The sequence below is a fragment of the Terrapene carolina genome, unplaced genomic scaffold, assembly GCF_002925995.2.
Source record: "Terrapene carolina triunguis isolate 2854851 unplaced genomic scaffold, T_m_triunguis-2.0 Scaffold192, whole genome shotgun sequence".
NCBI lineage: Eukaryota > Metazoa > Chordata > Testudines > Emydidae > Terrapene > Terrapene triunguis.
Genome location: NW_020664543.1, coordinates 9,036,993 through 9,057,825, shown reverse-complemented (window position 1 = coordinate 9,057,825; position 20,833 = coordinate 9,036,993). Strand labels below are relative to the sequence as shown.

General features: G+C 44.1%; 1 protein-coding gene across 1 annotated transcript; it reads right to left on the bottom strand.

The window, feature by feature from the left end:
- Nucleotides 1-5,406: 5,406 nt before the first annotated feature.
- COPRS (coordinator of PRMT5 and differentiation stimulator) lies at nt 5,407-20,578 on the bottom strand. The gene is made up of 5 exons (XM_029912168.1): nt 20,573-20,578; nt 19,467-19,554; nt 18,403-18,672; nt 16,885-17,266; nt 5,407-5,641 (listed from the first exon to the last, which is right to left on the bottom strand). Exons 1-4 carry the CDS (start codon nt 20,576-20,578, stop codon nt 17,097-17,099), a joined length of 534 nt encoding a protein of 177 aa, XP_029768028.1. The 3' UTR covers nt 5,407-5,641; nt 16,885-17,096.
- Between the last annotated feature and the right edge of the window lie 255 nt (nt 20,579-20,833).

Sequence of the window (20,833 nt, the reverse complement as noted above, 5' to 3'; positions counted from 1 at the left end):
AATAAAAGGTTTGACTGCAGCATGTATACACATACTTGAGCTAGTTTGAATCTGGCTCACTCTGGTACCAATAACACTGAAGCTGCTGCAGCACCGGCTAGCCACCAGAGTACCAGCACGCCAGGGAGCTTGGGTAGCTAGTCTATACTGCCGTGGCTTCGCTGCTACTGATACCCAAGCCAGTTACGTCTAAATATGCTGCAATCACACCCCCAAATGCACCTAAATAATGGGCACCAAGAAGATAATGTTTTCACCCCTCACTTCTCGGCTCTCTGTGAGCTGCAGCAGCTTCACTGCTATTGGTACCAGAGTGAGCCAGATTAAAACTAGCTCAAGTATGTGTATACATGCTGCAGTCAAACCTTTTATTGCAGTATAGACATACATTTAGTGGTTGGCTCATGCTCTAGAGAATGAGTAGTAATATCCCCAACTTCTTTTAATGTAATTCAATGTAACCAGGGAGGTCTCATTATCCAGATAAAATGTCTAATTCTGTTTCGAATCCTGCTAAGTTCCTGGCTTCTTCTATGACATCTTGTGGCAATGAGTTCCACCAGTTAATTAGGTGCACATAAAAACATTCATAAAGCTCAATCTGTCTGACTGAAAAAAAATCTGATTTACAACCAACATTTTGGCTGGGTACATTTCCAAATCTGAAATTTGTACAACCATAAAACTAGGGAAGTTTCTGTAACTACAGCAACCTTAGAAGTATTTTTTTTAATTCATTCATGTGCACTGAAATTCAGCTCCTAAAGAGAAAAAAACCATTTCTCCCAGCAGACCCAGGCTCTTCAATACATGAAACTATTCTTGGCCACCACCAATTACCTCTGAAGCTCTTTCTACCATAACTGCGCTGCAAACAGAATTTTCATCATATCAATATTGACAATGAAAATTTGCTAAATGGTTCCTACTTCTGCCATTATTGCTCTTGACAGTGTTTTACCGAATTAAGTGTTTGCACAGGTTCATATTATATACAAGATATGAATCGACAGCACACTGGTGCTGTTGCTAATTCCAAGGCTGGCATTAGCAGCAGAGGTGGGGACAACTTTCAAAGACCTGGTCCAGATCCAAATGATCCCAAAGCGTGTGGTTGTTTGGATGGAAGACTGTTAACTAAAGACGGGCCAAAACCACAATGAAATGTTCTCTGTGTAAAATCCAATTGCGATAGTCCTTCTGGAAACCAGCTTTTGAGAGGATGAAAAGTGCCTAGTGCGAAGTATTAGCCTGTCATTATCATTAAATGTGATGAGGCAATCAGATGTTAGGGTTGGCATTACCATTGAATGACGAATTAAAGTACTCTCCATAATACAGACTGGAAATAACCTAAAGGCATACAGAACTTCTTAATATAGCCAGCATTTCCTGAAGACATTTATTAGGGCAATTCTTAAATATGATGTTTTCTGTCTTCCCATAGAACAACTGGGAATTGGATATTAGTGTAATAAGACCTAAGTGTCCATAGCCTTGAACATTAATAATAGTAGCAGCACTCATGATCTAAAATCATATTAAAAACACAGGATTTGCCATGCTGGATCAGACCTTTGTTACATCAAGTCTATCTTATACCAATAAGAGTGGACAGTACCTAATGCTTCAAAAGGGTGGTGCAGAGGTAAAACACTTAGTGTTTCTAGCCAATTAAAAGACCCTGCACAGGGTGGGAAAATTCTCTCCTGAATCCTATGGCAATGAGCTTCTACTCTGGAGACCTTACTCTATAAGATGCTGAGTACACTCCACTCTCACTGACATGAGCTCAATTAACCACAAGTTTGGTCTTAAAATTATCCTGGTTTTTGTTTGTTTTTTTGTTTGTTTTTAAAGCCAGCTACAGCCTGAGACTCTTGGGTATTGTCTGTCTTCAAAGTGGTTCTTCATAATCTCCATTTGCAAAATCCTGGCATACAGTACATGGGAGATTCATTTAAGGGCAACAAGAAACTAAAGCCTCTTAGGGAACTAATCCTGCTGCCGCCAATGTAATGGGAAAATTCCAGTTGATTTCAATGGGAATAGAACCAAGTTTTTACAGGAGTCATTTGCCCCAAATGTCATTGAATACCAGCCACACCGCATGATCCACATTGCTCTGGATAGCTCTGTCTTCAGACCTCCTTGCCTCTTGCCAAGATAAAAATCCTAGCTTCACACAGCTTTTGTTTAAGCATCTTCTGCAGCGTTTTGGAGTTGATGGGAAGAGGTCAAATTTGCCATGATTCATCTGGAGGAATTTCTGCAGTGAGTCTAGCAAGTCAGTGAAGCAATAGCACCTGCTGGCCATAAATGTAATCCTCCCAGCAACCTAGCATATGGTCTCAGAGACTCTGTCCATTTTGACAGACACGCTTTGGTGTCTGGAGGATTCTTAAACTCATGGATTTTCAAAGTGAGCCAGTGATGGTCAGATTTATGAACAAAAGTACATTCACCTCTATAGTACCTTCCATCCAAGGCTTTCAAAGCTCTTTACAGATTTTAATTAAGCCACACATCTCTGTGAGGTACTTTACTTATTACTCTCAATGTTTCAGAGATCTTTAAACTGAGGTAGAGAGTTTAAGCGATCTACCTAAGGCCACGCAAGTGGCAGAGAACCAGGAGTCCTGACTCCCAATGCATTGCTCTAAACACTAGACCACAGCAACCTTCTCAAGTGACAGCCAAACTTTGAATATAGCTGGGCTTGCAATAATAGACCAGGGTCTCTGCTCCCTTTGAAACACTGGTGCAGAACAGGAGCTGGGGATGCCCAAGTCATCCCCACATTCTGGCCCCAGCAAAGTGGATGGGGAGAGGCTGTAGTCAGAGTGCACTATGCTCTGACTGTGCTCAGCTAGTGGACAGCTCCTTTGGAACTGATACCAGCTGGCACAGTTTAGAGCCATCCCCAGGCTGCTCTACACTCTGCAGGAATCAGGGCTGGGGTAAAACTGGCTATCTGCAAGGCCTCAGACATAGCAGGGAGTTTTAGCGCAAGACTGCTGTATTCCATCCTAGCTCCCCACCCTGCAAATCCACACACATGCAAATCTTATTCACAAGGAGCAGTCCCACTAAACCCAGACCCCACGAGGGGCAGGTTCGAGACCTCATTCTTCACCTCATCCATTACACACCAAATTTTTTTCAAAACTCAGTTTGATTTTGTTCATTAATTTTACTGCAGGTTTCTAAAGCAGTCTCAATCCCTGCTGATTATCTCTTCAGTGAAACTAATTAGGTGTTCACTTCAAAAAAAATCATATTTCTTTGGTGATAACTTCCTCCAGCTTCTCAAAGCTGTGATCATCTTCCAATGTTGATTGTTCCTGCTTAACATTCAGGACTCAGGAGATATCCCAACAATACAAACTGGCTAGCTAGCTACTTAGATGGCCCTCCCCACAATAATATCTGAACATCTCACAATCATGAATAGATTTTATCCTCACAACAGCCAAGAGATAGTGTAGTATTACCCCATTACCCATGGAGACATGAGATAGATTACATGACTTGCCCAAAGTCACTCAGGAAATGTCTCCAAGCTGAGAATCAAACCAAGGTCTCCAGAATCCCTATTCTTTAGGCTATGCTGGAACATTTATGAACAGTCAAAGCCAACAACAGCCTCTGAACTCTTGGAGTTCTCTTGGTGTTAAATCCTTAGCCATCAGTTCCATGGCCCCACAGTGCTTGATTTCGGCAACACCTGTGAAACAAGACATCCCTATCTGTATGTCCAACTATAGGAAACTCAGCCATCTCCACCTGAAGAATGAAATAACGCAGCTGCATTTTCCTTCGGCACGTTTGCAATGAACGCTAGTATCTAAGCTTACTGAGTGCACTTGCGTATTACTATACTGGGGAGCTGTCAAGAAAAGAGTAGCCCATCCTTTAGAGCAGGTTAGCTAAATCTGGAGTGTATAAGCTATTTTGCCTAGGATTTTTTAAATAGGCTCTTTTAGGGGGAGGGATAGCTCAGTGGTTTGAGCATTGGCCTGCTAAACCCAGGGTTGTGAGCTCAATCCTTGAGGGGGCCATTTAGGGATCTGGGGCAAAAATCAGTACTTGGTCCTGCTAGTGAAGGCAGGGGGCTGGACTGGACTCGACTCACTGACCTTTCAAGGTCCCTTCCAGTTCTAGGAGATAGGGTATCTCCAATAATTTAATTTAATAGATTTTTGTATGTCAGAATACTACAAACCTCATTGTGCATGTGAGTTATCCTGAATATTTAGGATAATACAACAAAAATTAAAACAAATTTCATCTCCCCATTCTTAATAAAAAGAGAGCCTGAAGGACAAGGTAATTAGTATGCAATGTTGCTTAACAGAAAAAAATGTCAAATGAAGATGCCATTTAACAGCCCTCCACATTCTGTCAGAAGATATTAACAAGAAAGGGATAGCTCTCCTGTGAAATCAGACACTGTAACAGAGAAAAAATAATGGGGTTGAACACTGCAAAATGAGTGTCCCTGAACACAAGCATTAAAACTGCTTCAGCAAGAATTTTAATAAAAGCAGTGGGGCTAATTACGTTGTCCCCAAAGTGTTCAAAAATAAAGGACACTGAGGATTTGCCCAGGACTTTACCAAGACAACAGCAAGGACCAGACAGACAAGCAGCAGTTTCAGGACTACCAAGTAGAACGAAGATGTCACTAGGATGGTTTCTATGGTGAGGCATCTGGATCCTGTATTCCTATCCCAAATGTAAAAGATCCAATACAGGCAGGAAAAAATGACAGCTAAATTTGAATCTCACTAGTACATCCACGCTTTATACCGTATTTAGAGAAAGATCTGGTCAAGTAGCTGTTCCTAGATTGCAGTAGCCAGGAACAGGTGCCAAGAGCCCAATAGTAGAAATATGGAATAGCCAAGAATGAAGAGGCCTCCCTGTTAATATTAGAACACTGAGGATACTTGATAAGACATGCAGGAAAAAACAGATGGTAGATACATCTTTAAAATAGTGCTGGACAGTGAAATGGAACAGGGGAGCACACTCCAAAGGCTGAGCATGGGAAAATGGGCTAAAAATAAAACTGTCTCTCATCAACATAATGTCTAAGGTAACATCCTGCAAACAGGTGCAGCACAAAAAGTTACTGTTGAATAGTCCAATTTCAAGCTGCAAAGCAAGATCTCTCTGATTAATTACAAGACTTGGACGAATCAGACAGGAGATAAACTAGCACATAAATACACTGCACTTGTAGCATAACTATAAGAAGATCCTCTGAGGAGCCCCCCCCCCATATTTTCCCACTTCACCACCACCCCCCACCACCCCCAGTGTTGTGTTGCCTCCATCAGCCTTCCAGACATAGAAAACTGGATGGGGCCTCCCTTCGGAGATCATCCATGCAGCTCCCCATTCAGCCAGAAGGAGTGCTGCAGAGCAACACAAAGTCCTTGCAGTCTCTTCTGGTTTAAGAAGCAGGAAACCAGAGCGGGAATCACTCTTGGTTCTTCTTCAGGTGATGGTCTCTATTGTATTCCACTGAACCAGTGTTCTCACATATACCAGAGCGGCATTACAAGGCCTCTAGGCTGTCCACATGGCTGTTTCATATCCAGAACAACCAACCTTCTCCTCATGGGACACAAAGCTGAAAGCAGAGGAAGAGAGAAGTTAACATATGATATTGTAACCGACTGGTGAGTGTGTGTTGCATGTCCTCTCTGAGCTTGTCAGACACACAGAAGAACATAAATTGTTGGGCAAAAGTCAACATGGTTTCTGTAAAGGGAAATCATGTCTTACTAATCTATTAGAGTTCTTTGAAGGGGTCACTAAACATGTGGACAAGGGGGATCCAGTGGACATAGTGTACTTAGATTTCCAGAAAGCCTTTGACAAGGTTCCTCACCAAAGGCTCTTACGTAAATTAAGTTGTCATGGGATAAGAGGGAAGATCCTTTCATGGATTGATAACTGGTTAAAAGACAGGGAACAAAGGGTAGGAATAAATGGTAAATTTTCAGAATGGAGAGGGGTAACTAGTGGTGGTCCCCAAGGGTCAGTCCTAGGACCAATCCTATTCAACTTATTCATAAATGATCTGGACAAAGGGGTAAACAGTGAGGTGGCAAAGTTTGCAGATGATACTAAACTGCTCAAGATAGTTAAGACCAAAGCAGACTGTAAAGAACTTCAAAAAGATCACACAAAACTAAGTGATTGGGCAACAAAATGGCAAATGAAATTTAATGTGGATAAATGTAAAGCAATGCACATTGGAAAAAATAACCCCAACTATACATACAATATGATGGGGGCTAATTTAGCTACAACTAATCAGGAAAGAGATCTTGGAGTCATTGTGAATAGTTCTCTGAAGACGTCCACGCAGTGTGCAGCGGCAGTCAAAAAAGCAAACAGGATGTTAGGCATCATTAAAAAAGGGAGAGAGAATAAGACGGAGAATATCTTATTGCCCTTATATAAATCCATGGTATGCCCACATCTTGAATACTGCATACAGATGTGGTCTCCTCATCTCAAAAAAGATATACTGGCATTAAAAAAGGTTCAGAGAAGGGCAACTAAAATGTTTAGGGGTTTGGAACGGGTTCCATATGAGGAGAGATTAAAGAGGCTAGGACTTTTCAGCTTGGAAAAAAGGAGACTAAGGGGGATATGATAGAGGTATATAAAATCATGAGTGGTGTGGAGAAAGTGAATAAGGAAAAGTTATTTACTTGTTCCCATAATATAATAACTAGAGGCCACCAAATGAAATTAATGGGCAGCAGGTTTAAAACAAATAAAAGGAAGTTCTTCTTCATACAGCGCACAGTCAACCTGTGGAACTCCTTGCCTGAGGAGGTTGTGAAGGCTAGGACTATAACAGGGTTTAAAAGAGAACTAGATACATTCATGGAGGTTAAGTCCATTAATGGCTATTAGCCAGGATGGGTAAGGAATGGTGTCCCTAGCCTCTGTTTGTCAGAGGGTGGAGATGGATGGCAGGAGAGAGATCACTTGATCATTACCTGTTAGGTTCATTCCCTCTGGGTCACCTGGCATTGGTCACTGTTGGTAGACAGGATACTGGGCTGGATGGACCTTTGGTCTGACTCAGTATGGCCATTCTTATGTTCTTAGAGGACAGGAAACTGTTACAGTCCCAGCTGGCTCTTTAGTTCAAGCTGTGTCAACTCATGCATTTAGCTCTGGAGGTCCCTGGTTCAATCGGTGGTATGCCGGCCAGCATGGCTGCTGTCATAATATTGCAAGCATTTAATTCCTTTAATTTGATTACTTACTGCCATGTACTAGAGCCAAAAACTAAAATAAACTTGAGCGCAAAGGCCCCCATACAGAAGCAGTCACTAGCAAAAGAAAAAGAGCAAAGGAAAACACAACCACAAAAGGGGAGATCTAATGAAATACAGAGGACAAAATAATCAAATAGGAGTTGAAAGGCCTAATGCCAAGCCTTGAAGAGAGCCATGGAGCAAATTCTGATGGAACACAGAACATGAGCAGTGGTCTGAAGATGAAAGTCAGCACAGCTGAGCAAAAGCCACTAAGCCGAACTCATCAGTCTTGGAAAGACAGAGAGGAAGAGGTGGAAACCCAAATACCTAGAGCCTACATTATGGACACTTCATTATCTAGACATCAGCAAGGCCTCAAATTGAATCCTTTGGCTCTTAGGCAGGGTGCAGATCACAAATGTTGGGCGTTACCAATTCCCATGGCCCTAGAGCAAAGATCAGCTGGGCCACTGAATTCTGCCAATGTTGCAGCTCTGGCTTAGTTTCAAAAGGAGCCCAATTAGGTGTGCATTACAATAATCTAGCCTGATGTTGACAAAGATGAGACATGTATATGAAATCTGGCATATCCTTCAATCAGGGTTATATTTTTGAGGTGGGCAGGGGGGAAACTTTACATTATCAATGAACCTAAAAACCCTACACCTCCAACTGCCAGCAGCAGGCGCTTATTTTATGTGGGCATCTTTGCAGTAAAACACACACAAAATAAATCCTGTTGACGTTTTACTCCTGGAGGAATTCTGCGCCACTGCGCATGCGCAGAATTTATGTCCTCTGAAAATTTCTTTGCTTCCCCACAGAAAAATGACTTTCTGAGGGGAAGCAGAGGGAAGCCACAAGAGCGGTCATGCAATCCTCCCCAGCAGTATGTTTCGGGTGCCCAGGGCAGCCACCAGAAAGGTAAATCACTGTGGGGCAGGAGGTGGGACTGGGGAAGACCCGGCTGGTGGCTCCTACCCTGCACCAGGCTCAGCTGCTGGTTCCGGCTGGGCTGGGGAGGACTGGACTTCCTCTTCCGCTGCACAGCATCCAGGGCTGGGTCAGACCTATCCCCAGATTTCTCCCCCGGCTGCAGGAAGCTCTGCAAAGTCCCCCCCCCCCTCCTTCACCCATCGCTCCTCAGCTGCAGGGGAAGGGATCCCTGTACAGGGAGCTGCTCCCCCATCTGCCCAACACCTGTGCATCCAGACCCCCCCTCATACCCAGATCCTCTTGCTGAGCCTCACCACCCACACTTAGAACCCCCCCTGCTGAGCCCCACTCCCCCTGCACTTGGATTATCCCGATGAGCCATCTGCACCCAAATCCCCATCCCACTGAGCCCCACTCCCCCAGCATCTGGACTCCCCACTGGGCCCCCCACACCCAGACCCTCCTGCCAAACTATCACACACACCCCCACTGAGCCCCTACCATCTTCACCTGAACCCCCCTGCAGAGTCCCATTACCATCGCACTCAGAACCCCCCCAACAAGCCCCTGTGCATCCAGTTCCCCCCCCCACACGGATCCCCCACTGAGCCGCCTGCATCCAGATTGCCCTACACAGAACCCTTTCAACCCACACCTGGATTCCCCCATTCTAAGCCCCTTCACACTTGGATCCTGCCTTGCTGAGCCTGCCTGCCCACACCTGGTGTACCTGGCACAGATGGACAAGGCGCTGGGGTGTTTCTGGGGCAGGCCCGGTCCTTGCGCTATGTCAGGGTTGGGTGCAGCCTCACTGCTGAGTCCATGTCCCGGGGAGAGCTGCACAGTGATCTCCCATCTCTGTGCAGCCAGTGGCCTGTGCTCCCCAATGCCATGCTGGAGGCTCCTCATTAATTTGACAAAGTTTGCAGAATTTTAAAATATTGTGCGTAGAATTTTTATTTTTTTGGTGCCGAATTTTTTGGCACAGAATGCCCTCAGGAGTAAAGCTGATGGGAAACATGCTGGAAACTCCCCATTAACTCTGCTGAGAATTTACCCCTATATGTAATTAAAAGCATCATCATTGCAGTCAGAATGCTCAAAAGATACAACAGAACCAGAGACACGCTGTATTATTTATTTCTATAGGGGCATGATGCACTTTAAAGACCATAAGGATTGTCCCCCAAACCAATGTCCCAGACCTGAGGACCACTGAACTTGTGGGGGTGCTGCAATCTGAACCCCAACCCAGATCTGAATTGTACTGCTCATCCATCTCTAACAGATCAAACCAAACCCCGTAAACAATCTCCCAGACTGACGTTCAAAGAACAAATCCAAATTTTGTGGCCTAGGCCTATATTCAACAGACAGGCAAAGTCCCTGCCCCAAGTAGTTTACAATATAATCTTGCAGTCTTTACTTATAGGACCAATCCCATTGAATGCAATAGGACTATACCGGCAAGTAAGAACAACAGGATCAGGCCCTAATTTAGACAGGTTCAATATAAGTGATTTAGAAACGCAGATGCAGAATGCATCAGAGAGCAGGTGAGCACAGGCCAGTTAGGCAAAAGGAGAGCGTTAAGGAGAGTTTTGAAGGTCTCTTGGTACAAGGATAGTAACAGGCTTTTTCCAAGCACGGGGAACTGGCCTACAGAAAGGCATTAAATCAAAAGCAAAGGAGACTGGTATTATAGTGAATCTGATAAAGAACATAGCTGAGAAAATGTCAGTGGCTTGTGGATTAGCACTGTGGTTATTTACAGGCTCTAAATTTGAGCATTTTTTTGGGATTAGCACCTGTACAACCCAAGATGGGAGAGGCAGCTTCAGGTTATGATATACAGAACTATCCACACTCTGAAAAAACAAAAAACTCATCAGCTTTCCTAGGGCCTTTTTCTTCTAAGAGCGAGACAGCATTTTCTTCCCTTATTTACTGGCCAGTTCTTCAGAGGCACCGTACAACAAGCACAATGCTTATTGACAAGGATTATTTATCTGCATTTCCTGCTAACTTGACTCTCAGGACACTGCTAAAGACTGCCACCTTGTGGTAAGATCCCATAACAGCAGGTTTCCTGGCAGATGAAAAAAGAGTCCTAATAAGTACTTAGACTTCCTTAGGCCTGAGATAGGATCAGGGCCAGCACAGTGTCCTCCCACATGGATATCCAATAAGGCTCCACGTGGGCGCAAGGGTCTGCCTGACCAGACTGACTGCAGGATCAGGGCACTAAGTAAGACATTGCTTTAAAAAAGATCTCCTTTGCACCGCTCCGAACGACATTTCATTTTCTTCAAGCTAATTATAAACTGCTTATTTATAGCCTTAATTTGGTTATAAAATAAGAGCTTTCAAAATTTTAAACCAAGAGGTAAAGAAAAAGTCCCCCCACTGCAGGAAATACTGGAAGAAGTTCCCTGGCCTGCGTTATGCAGGAGGCAAGATTAGCTGATCACTGTATGGTCTCTCCTGACCTTTAAAATCTATGACATTTAGACATTTAAAAGTTTAAAATAGCAGATGTGCTCATTTACATTTCTCCCTTCCGTTCCCTTTTCCCCAATTGGGGAAAAAAGAGACGATCAAAATTACCCTTCAGAACCGGATGGTTTTACAGGCCCCAGGAATATCAGCTAAAACACAGTAACAAACAGCTAGAGCAGCAAGAGGAACACAACAAGCATCAAAATATTCTTTGTCCAGGAGGAAAAAACTCACAGCTGAACAGGACAAAGCTCTGATCTTTTCCGCTAAGGTTCCCACCATCCTCCTCGAAAAGTGTTATTTTGTGCTCACAAACAGTCCTGTGTTGACAGCCCTCAACGTACTACAGAGGTGGTACAGCAGAAGCAATAGCAGAGGAGTTTTCCCATATTGTTCTCTTTGGCCCTGGTCAAAAGCCCATAAAAAGTCAGCGCAAGTCTGAATCAGGCCTTTAATGTGCTTCAACCCTGCCAGAAAGGGACCATGTTTTAGGGCAAGTTGTTACCATCTGCAGTTCAATCCCTGGCCTCTCTCAGAGACTCCTAAAATGGCTGCCAGCTGGGACAGACATCCAATCTGAACTACATCGAGCTCCTACCACAATCCACCAGCTCTTATCACAGTCCACTGAAATGGTGACGACCTTCAGTCACTACTGACCCATGCTAGAAATTAAACAGTGATCTAGTGACGAAAGGCTCAGCCTCCTATTACCAATCCCTCTAAAACGTTCCGTACCAATATGCATGTGACGTTGTGCAGTCTATATGGTTTTATAAAAATATAAGTGAATGTAATGTAATTGGGATATGCTTCATGCAAAAGGTCTCTTGTAAGGTATCATTACAAAGCTCATAATCTACTGAGTGTGATCATCCTATTTGTAGAAATGTACCACTCTTGTATCTAAAACTAGAAATATAAAACATAACTCTGAGGGCCTATTGTAATTATGTAAAGTGTGGGCCATTAATGATGGTTTGGAATCTTGATGACTCCCATTAACAAGGACCATTGTCTGCAGATGACTGTGTTTACCTGTGAGTCTTCCTGTATATGTGTGTGCTGGCAAGTGAGTAATGAAGTCTTGCAGTGACATGTGATCATGTCACCTGAACTGGAATCCATCTTTAACCTGGTGCTTTTCCAGTGAGGGGGGGGTGAAAACCCAGAGGGACAAAGAGTTCCCGCCTTATGCAAAAGATATATAAAGGGGTGGAAGAGAACAGAGAGGGAGAGGAGCCATCATGGAGAATCCCCTAGATAACACCTAAGCTGGAACAAGAGCTGTACCAGGGGAAAGAATTGTGCCCAGGCCTGGAAGGTGTCCAGTCTGAGAAAAACTTACTGAAGCATCTCTGAGGGTGAGATTATCTGTATTTAGTTTGATTAGGCATAGATTTGCGCATTTTATTTTATTTTGCTTGTGACTTACTTTGTTCTGTCTGTTACTACTTTGAACTACTTAAATCCTACTGTCTGTATTTAATAAAATCACTTTTTATTTAGTAATTTACTCAGAGTATATATTAATACCTGGGGGAGCAAACAACTGTGCATATCTCTCTATCTGTGTTATAGAGGGCGAACAATTTATGAGTTTGCCCTGCATAAGCTTTATGCAGGGTAAAATGGATTTATCTGGGTTTGGACCCCATTGGGAGTTGGGCATCTGAGTGCTAAAGACAAGCACACTCCTGTGAGCTGTTTTTGGGTAAACTTGCAGTTTTGGGACAAGTGATTCAGACCCTTGGTCTGTGTTGGAGTCAGACAGGAGTGTCTGACTCAGCAAGACAGGGGGCTGGAGTCCTGAGCTGGCAGGGAAAACAGAAGCAGGGGTAGTCTTGGCACATCGGGTGGCAGCTCCCAAGGGGGTTTCTGTGATCCAACCCATCACAATGCAATTGGTTGACAGCTTTGGAGACATATTCTGTATTCAGAATCCCAACCACACAACTGCCATCAGCACTAGCAAGAGTTGGCCAATGGAAATTCAGCCCCTTTAACTCATACTGCCGTTACATAAGAGAAAATAGTTGTAAGTAAACCAGCCTTCTCAGCTGGGAAGTGAAGCTCTGATTTAATCCTGTTTACAGGTTATTGTTTATATTTCACTTACCTCCCCCAGGAGCCAATGGTTAGAGCTGGCACTGCTCACACAGCTGCCTTGCCCTCCATGTGCTTCTCTACCTCTATAGTTTTATCCATAAGCTTGCTTATCTCCTTGATGAGCAGTGAGGTACAGTGTAGAGACCAAAATTCGCAACAGATAAGCAATTTACAAAAGGTTATACAACGTGATGTGACCTCAGCTGGCTATCTAGAATTCTGCATTCACCCATCACCCAATAAAAAGATATTCGGACAAAGTGAAATGGACAAAGGGATCACACATGAAGAGATGACCATTTACTGCAGCTGTGCTCCAAAAGGAGCCAGAATAAATCTATGGCTTGTGATGTAGTAACTGGAGAAACAGAACAAGCATCTGGAGAAACACAGCTCCTCCTTCCTGAAGATTTGAAAGTTCTAAGGCAGTGGCTTTCAGATTAGAAGTACATGCCCTATTGATGGTACATGGAGTGCAATCAGGATTGGTTTACAGTATCAGAAGAATAATCCACTGTATCTACACTGATTAAAATTATGAAGGTGGCCCTCCTGAGTTGTGCTGTATGCTCGATCTTAGAGTACAAGAACCGCTGTTCGAGGCCTCTGCATCTCAGACTGTGCAATGAAGACACGTGATGAGACATATAGCCTGATTTTCAGAGATGCTGAGCATCCACAACTCCAAATGAAGAGAGTTGGAGCTGCTTGTATTTAGTCCCCCCTCCCCCCCCAAATCAGGTGCCCAATTTTAAACATTGGCACCTAAAGCCTAATCAGAATTTAGGCACGTAAACGGGGTGCAGCCGCACCTCCTGGCTTGAAGTGGTTTCCATTAGATACAGAGTTTACAGTTCGGTTCAATGGTTCTCAGCACCCCCACTATAAAAATTGTTCCAGGACCCATGCACGTAAATGCCCCTTTCATGGTACATTCTTAAATACCAATTTAAGTACCAATCCACAGGTGGAGCCTGAAGGCTCCAGGTAAAAGCTCCCACGTGTGCAATAGAGGACAAAGAGTTTGTTGGCTGCAGGGTGAAAAATTCTCCTGAGGTGAAACTGGTTGGATATTCTGAAATTAACTATTCTCAGCCTGGAAGAAAAAAACAACATAAAAGGAACAAGAGTAAGGCAGGCTTGGTTTTGCTCCATTCCGGTCAGCGGTGTTACACCAGACATGACTATGGCCCATTATATCTAAACACTAAAATCCAGGCCAGTAATAGAGTGGGAGGAATAAGACAAGTCACAGAGCAAAGCAAAGCCCCAGCTCTACAGAGTTGCCAGAAGCATTACTAAGTGGATGTAGGAGTGCAGATCCTCAGCTAATATAAATGTAAGTCAATGGCTGTAACAATTGACACCAGTTGAGGCTCTGTCCCAGGATGTTCAAGGGAAGCTCTGTTTGCTATCGACGTTAATTAGCAGAGCTGTGCACTCCAGAGTACGCTTTGTAGCTTTTCTTGGTAGGTCACATACTTTCCCCGGCCATCCTAAGAACCTGTGCTATGAGCAACTGGTAATTCCCTGTACAACCTGCTCCACATCAATGTCATCCCGTAAAACGTTACTCACTCGGGGGCATATGTTTGCAATGCAGACCCCCCCCAGAGGGTTGAGAATTGCAAGTTTGCAACAGTTTCCTTTCCCTGCCCAGGGGCTACAGGAACTTAGCCATCAGCTTCAGAGAGAGTGACTTTGTGACCCCGGGATTTAAAATGGAGTCCTTGGAAGCAGCAGATGGCCAAGATGAGTTGCTGCCATCAGCATTTCCCCACCAGCCTGCAAAATTATTGACATGCTTCTGTTGATGGAGGAGGCATTTTCTCAGTAGAGCTGGACTGAACCCAGATCCAAACACCTCCAAATATCGGGATGTTGGAAATCCATCCAGCTGTTGATCTGAAACTTGCTGCATGAGTCTATTGCCAATAAAAACATTCACTGACTGGACCTTTTGCTGCCCTCTGCAGGGCGGCACTGTGTACTGCCGGCCACAGCAAGTGAAAAATGGCCCACAAAGGAAACAAAAAAGTTTTGTCCGAGGACATTTTAACCCTACAGCATGCCAGTCCCGCTGCAGCACCGATCTGAGAATGCAAAGTGGCCTTTTTAACGTGGACTGTGAGCCACTTAAGAGTAGTCATGCTTTCTCTAGTTTGACATTTAGACTTGGTTTCTCTATCGTCCAGGTTTAACACATTGTGGAAGCCTGATCCTGTAAAGCACTGAGCACCCACAACTCTCATTCTACCTCAGAGGTGGCTGCGGCTGCTAACCATTGCCGAACCCTCATTCCCCACCAAAACAGAGCTTTACACTCTATCGCTGATTTAGAAAAGGGCCAGTCTCCACACCCTAGGGAGTGCAACTAGCTCTTTCCTGCTCTGCAGAGGAGCAGCAGGATGTGGGGAGCCCCAGAGGCTGCACCATGGCACCACAGATGTTATGGACTAACTGTGGGAGAAATAACTAACCCCTCCATGGAGGGGACAGGATGGGAATGGCTTAGGGGTCTTTAGCTTGCTGCAGGCCCATCACTAGGTTTCTGTTCCCCATTTATGCTGGCTGTGGGGTAGGTGCTAGGGTTTATCCTGGAATTGCTCACCCTGTGCCAGTTTAGAAGATAGAACAATTCCCTGGTAGGTTCTTAGCAGCACTACTGATCCCAGTAGAAAGACAAATCAATGATCACACCACCTGCTCCCCTCACCACCCAACTGAATGAGTTTTTCGGCAGCTGTTTGTTACTTTGTTTCAGTCTAGAACAATGAACGGTGAAACAACCTAAGGGCAAAACAACATAAAAGCCATCCTTAGGGTGTTGATATAGGCACTGCACTTTCAGGGTCAATGCAGAGTTCCTACAACATATTAGCTTTAAAATTACAGCCTAATTAATGGGTGGTTGTATGCAGGGCCGGCTCCAGGCACCAGCTTAACAAGCAGGTGCTTGGGGCGGCCAAGGGAGAGGGGCGGCACGTGCGGCAATTCGGGGGTGGCAGGTCCCTCACTCCCTCTAGGAGCGAAAGACCTGCTGAACTAACTCTGCTCCCACTGAAAGTCAACAGGAGTTTTACCAGACTTCAACAGAAGCAGTTTTGCCAGCACTGAGCACTTTTCAAAATCCCAGGCTTCCTATTTAAAGAGGGTGATTAGGGATAGTTGAATTAAACCAAGTAACGATGGTCCTGGAAGTTTATCTGTTCTGTCTACTTATTCCTCACTTGTAGTCATTTGCATTAACTCCAAGGAAAAGACCAGGAGGTCAGAGATCTGGTTCTAGTCCCAGCTCTGCCACTGACTTGCCTAGGGTCACATCACTTAACCATTCTGCACCTTTGTTTCCTCATTTGTAACACAACAACTTCCTGCTCCACAGCAGCGTGGGAAAGCTTAACTCACGATCCACAGAGCACATGGAGATCCTCCCTTGGAAGACCCTGCAATTGGGCCGCAGGTAATCAACCACAGTTGTGCTGGACTCCATTCCCTTTTTTAAAGGGGCCAGTCGCCCTGGGACACTAAAAGCTACTTTCACTAAGGACCCAACTATACAATCCTTATTCACGTGGGTAGTCCCATTGACTACTATGGGATTGTTTGCGTAAGTGCACAGCAACATGAGTAAATCATGCACGAGGGCTCTTGTTGATATTTGATTCCATAGTGCCCCATGTTTGTAATGACAGACAAAAAATAACCTGTGTAAGCAACGAATCACTCTGTATTTCTCATAACTGATACTGTCAAACAGTACATTCCCCTCAGCCCATCAGAGGACCTGAACTTCAAACACAACTTGGTCATGCTACTTATAATGTAGAATATGTAACAAGGACAGAAACAGTTAACCCCAGCTCAACTCAATGATTAATGCCAAATAAAAGAGAAGAAAAATTAAAATTACACAGATGAGATCCATATTAGAACTGGCTAATCCCAGCTATCGAGCCAAAGTTTAAAAATCATACTTCCCAGACAGCTTTTTTTTCCTTTAAAAAACATGAAAATAAAACATGCTACAAAACTGCACAGATACCTAGGGTTAGTGTCCAGTCTGAGATCCTCTCTGCTTCCTTCCAGTCGATCATGATCAGTGTATTTGCAGCTCAATAATATTATCAAAGAAAGTTTTCAGAAAAGCCCTGTTTGGAACCCAATAGGCTAGGAGAAGGCACCCCACATTGCATTGCATCCCTGCAATGGAGCAAAGTCCAATTTGCCAAGCATGGCCCTGAACAGGGGCAAACCTCAGTCATCTGCATCATCAAACTGGCCAACCTCAGGCATTCTATTTGGCGAACTCAGAGAGAGTGGAGCTGCATGGTGACACCTGGGGTTATACAATGATTCTTCTTGCCGTGCACATGATGCCAATAGACAATTTTCCTGAAGACTACCACAGTCGATATCTTCCGCATCTAAAGAGGATTTTAAAAAAATAGGAGAGAGTGTGGTTAGACTGCATTAGAACACTCTGCATTGGCTATCACTACAGAGGGTTTGTCGTAGCAAGTTATTTGCATCAGTTTGGCTGACCAACATTAGTGCATGAAACATACAAAACCTCTGAACAACTGGTGATGCAGATAGAGAAGCTTCAGTAAGTTACCTGCCTAAGATCTCACAGAGAGCCTGTGACAGAGCTAGGAACAGAACCTAAAACTCCTGGCTCAGAGTCCGAGAAAGAAAGAGAATGACAAGGAGACAGAATGAGCCAGTCCTACTGCTAATCTACAAACCCTCAAAAGGTTATTCATTAAACACACCATCAGTTTGCTCAACTGAAGTGTCCAGTCTGGCAAGACACTAAATGCTCTGATCGCCCAGTGACTGCAATGGAAGTTCAGGGGGTGCTCAAAAACTCAAAGGAGAAACCCCTAACTGTGGAGCTTTCAGGGACACACCCTGCAAACACAAACAAGTTTACTCACGTGGCTGCTCTTGGTGAAATCAGTGGGACGGCTTGTCACAGTAAAGCTGCTCATGTGTGTTTGCAAGATCGGCTTGTAAATGAACACGTTCAGGTCAGCAACTTTGTCTCTTTATACAACCCTCCAAACACCACTATTCTCTACAGGGATATGGCTGATAAAGCCCAGGGTGAATCTCTCAGGAGGGAAGGAGAAGGGTCCTTTAGGCAGGGGCCCTCAGCTACTGTACTCCCCACCACTGGAGGTCAGGATGAGCCCATCTCTCCTGCGCCAGAGCAAAATACAAGACTTATAAAGGCCAAACCCCAGAGTAACTCCACACATAAATGTGCACATTTTTCCCTTGCAGTAGCATCCCATAAGAACCCCACTGGCCAAGGAAAGAACGAAGGCTGTCCCATTTGAACACAGCAATGTTTTTTTTAAACTACTGTATTTAAGACTTAGGTACAACTGTGCATCACAAACACACAAGGTAGACAGAAAGCAGTCAAAGGGTGTCACTACCAAATGCTCAAAAAAAGAAGAATGTGAACTATTTAAATGGGCTGCCAGGCAAAGCACTCTCTCCATCCACTTAGAGTCGTAGGCTTGATGAAAGCATAAAGCAAATCTGCACCTACCGTATGGATTACATTCAGCATCCTCCAATTCTTTATCCCAGTCCTCTTCCTCGTATTGAGAATCAATTTTCAGCTCAGGGAAAGATACAATGCAGGCTTCGTCATCCAACTCCCAGTTCTCAAAGTCACTCTGGAAGTCATCAAAGTCACGAAGACATTTACTAGGAGACCCCGAGGAATCTGAATGAGTAGTGTCACTTTCACAGCAAGGGCAATGAGAAAATCTACTCTGGTGAGACTCGCCATCAGAAACGTTCCTTGCCAAACAGCCTGTAATACGACAGAAATTGCCAACAGAGATGTTTAGGACATAAACTGGGGTGGTGAAAATGCTTTAATACCATGCAGTAGTTCAACATGAAGACACTTTGTGAACACAGACCTGTTTTGAACAAGCAATGAAAGTAGCTAGTCAAAGCCCATGAAAACTACAACACTTCTGCAAGTTACAGCTATAGACAGAAATCTACCCCCAACCCATTATGCTGTGCTGAGGTTGCAGAAGGAATAAAATTCTGTAACACAAGAAGAGGCATCAATTCTATCTAATTATATTAAGTCCAATTTCATGTGGGTGTATTTAATACCACACTAATATTACTCTGGGTTTCAGATATTTCCTATATTTGGAATACATTACAGATAGCCTGAATCCCATCACTAGCTCCAAACTCTCCCAAACTGAACTTCACAGCTAGTGGTCTCTCTCTATAATGGTTTGAACCCAAAGTCTGGGTCTGAACTTTGCACCTTGGGCTGATGTCTAGAACTTACTGTCCTGTTTCATCATCACCACTGCCTCTTGACATCCTTCAAGGGGAAGTTTGTTGAATAACTCCAGCTGGAGCCTCCAAAGCAACAGGAATTTGTTTTGCAATATTGATCAAGTGCTCCTCTATCTAGGGATGCACAGAAAATGGGCAACAATAATTTAGCAGAGTTCACTCAAGAGAAGTTTCCCACCCATCATCACTACACAGCTTTGTTTGGCCTCTTCTAGCAGACAACATTAATAACTATTCTTTCTCACCTTGTTCTGATTTAATGCCTTTTTCTCTGCATACCTTTTCTAGGCCTCCAATTCACAATTTTCCCTCCCTTCACAAGCTCTTCTTCCTCATGACACGTGCAGTCACCTGCAGCCACCGTTATCTAAAAAAGCAGAGATACGGTTTTAAAGGGATCAGTAGCTTTGCTCCTTAGACTCCTATACAGTGAGACTCCTGTTCCAAAGTGAATCAGGGGACACAAGCGATCTACCTCTGCCCAAGTTAAGATTTCATTTTAAATAAGCTCGCAGACAGTTCCAGCATCGAGAAAACAACAGCCTGTGGCCAGTTTCACCACTGCTATTCAGAATCCTGCGGGAAGCAGTGAAATCGACACAAATCAATTTTAGAACTGCAACTGTCTGGAAAACCTATGAGCAAAGGCAGGCACTGGGAAAAGGGAGAGTTAATGGAATGGAAACCTAACCCCTCTGCAGGAGCCCAGATGCTGGGGGAGAGAAAGAGTATCTGATCCCATTCTAGCAGCCAGAAGGCTTGGGGAAAGGTAAAGAACAGAAAGAGAGAAACTAAGTTTCTCCAGGAGCAGAGCTGACCTTTTCCACAGGCCCCAAAGCTGGGAAGTATAAGACAGAAAGGTTTCGCTCTGGTTTCACTGGTACAATGGAGACAAGTTCTGCTGGAGAACTGTCTCCCACACTGGTAACAATACCAAAGTGGCGACAAGGGGAATATGGCAGAGCAACAGCACCTCTTCACCAGTCCATTAGTCCAGGGAAGGATAGTAAAAGAGATCAAGCCAGCTTGTGAGTTTCCAGATCTGCATGGAACTCTGAGCAACTGACTACATACATTGGGCTTAAGGCCAGTTGTGAGCAACAGGACTTGAATCAAAGGGGAAGGATGTGTGGATGGCCCAAAGTTAGTGATACGTGAAGGGAGAAGATAAACAGTAGGGGGCTACATTCTGTGTGTTTATATAGCTTCCATCCTGCAAGTTACTCTGTGCAGGCTGATCCCTGCACCGTTGTGGTGCTCCACTGAAGTCAATGGCCTATGAATAGTAACTTACAGGTTACTTAGTATGCAAGTTCTTAACTAGTAATAGTAATATATCCCCCATTCTACGTCAGGGAGCAGCTACTGCAACTCTAAAAGCCAACCTCCATATTGTGACAATGCCCCTTGGTTGAAATTTTATATGTGGGAAAGATTAGAAGGCACTATATTTCTTCCCTCTGCTAAAAAATAACAATCTTGTTTCCAGTAATGGGCATGGAAAACAGCCCCTATTTCCACTCTGTCCAAAGGAAAATTTAGTGTCAGTTACACACAGACACACACAAGTATATGTATAGTCAAGCTCCAACCTCGTGACATGCTTGTGAACCTAAAGAGTTAAATATCAGGGGGTAGCCGTGTTA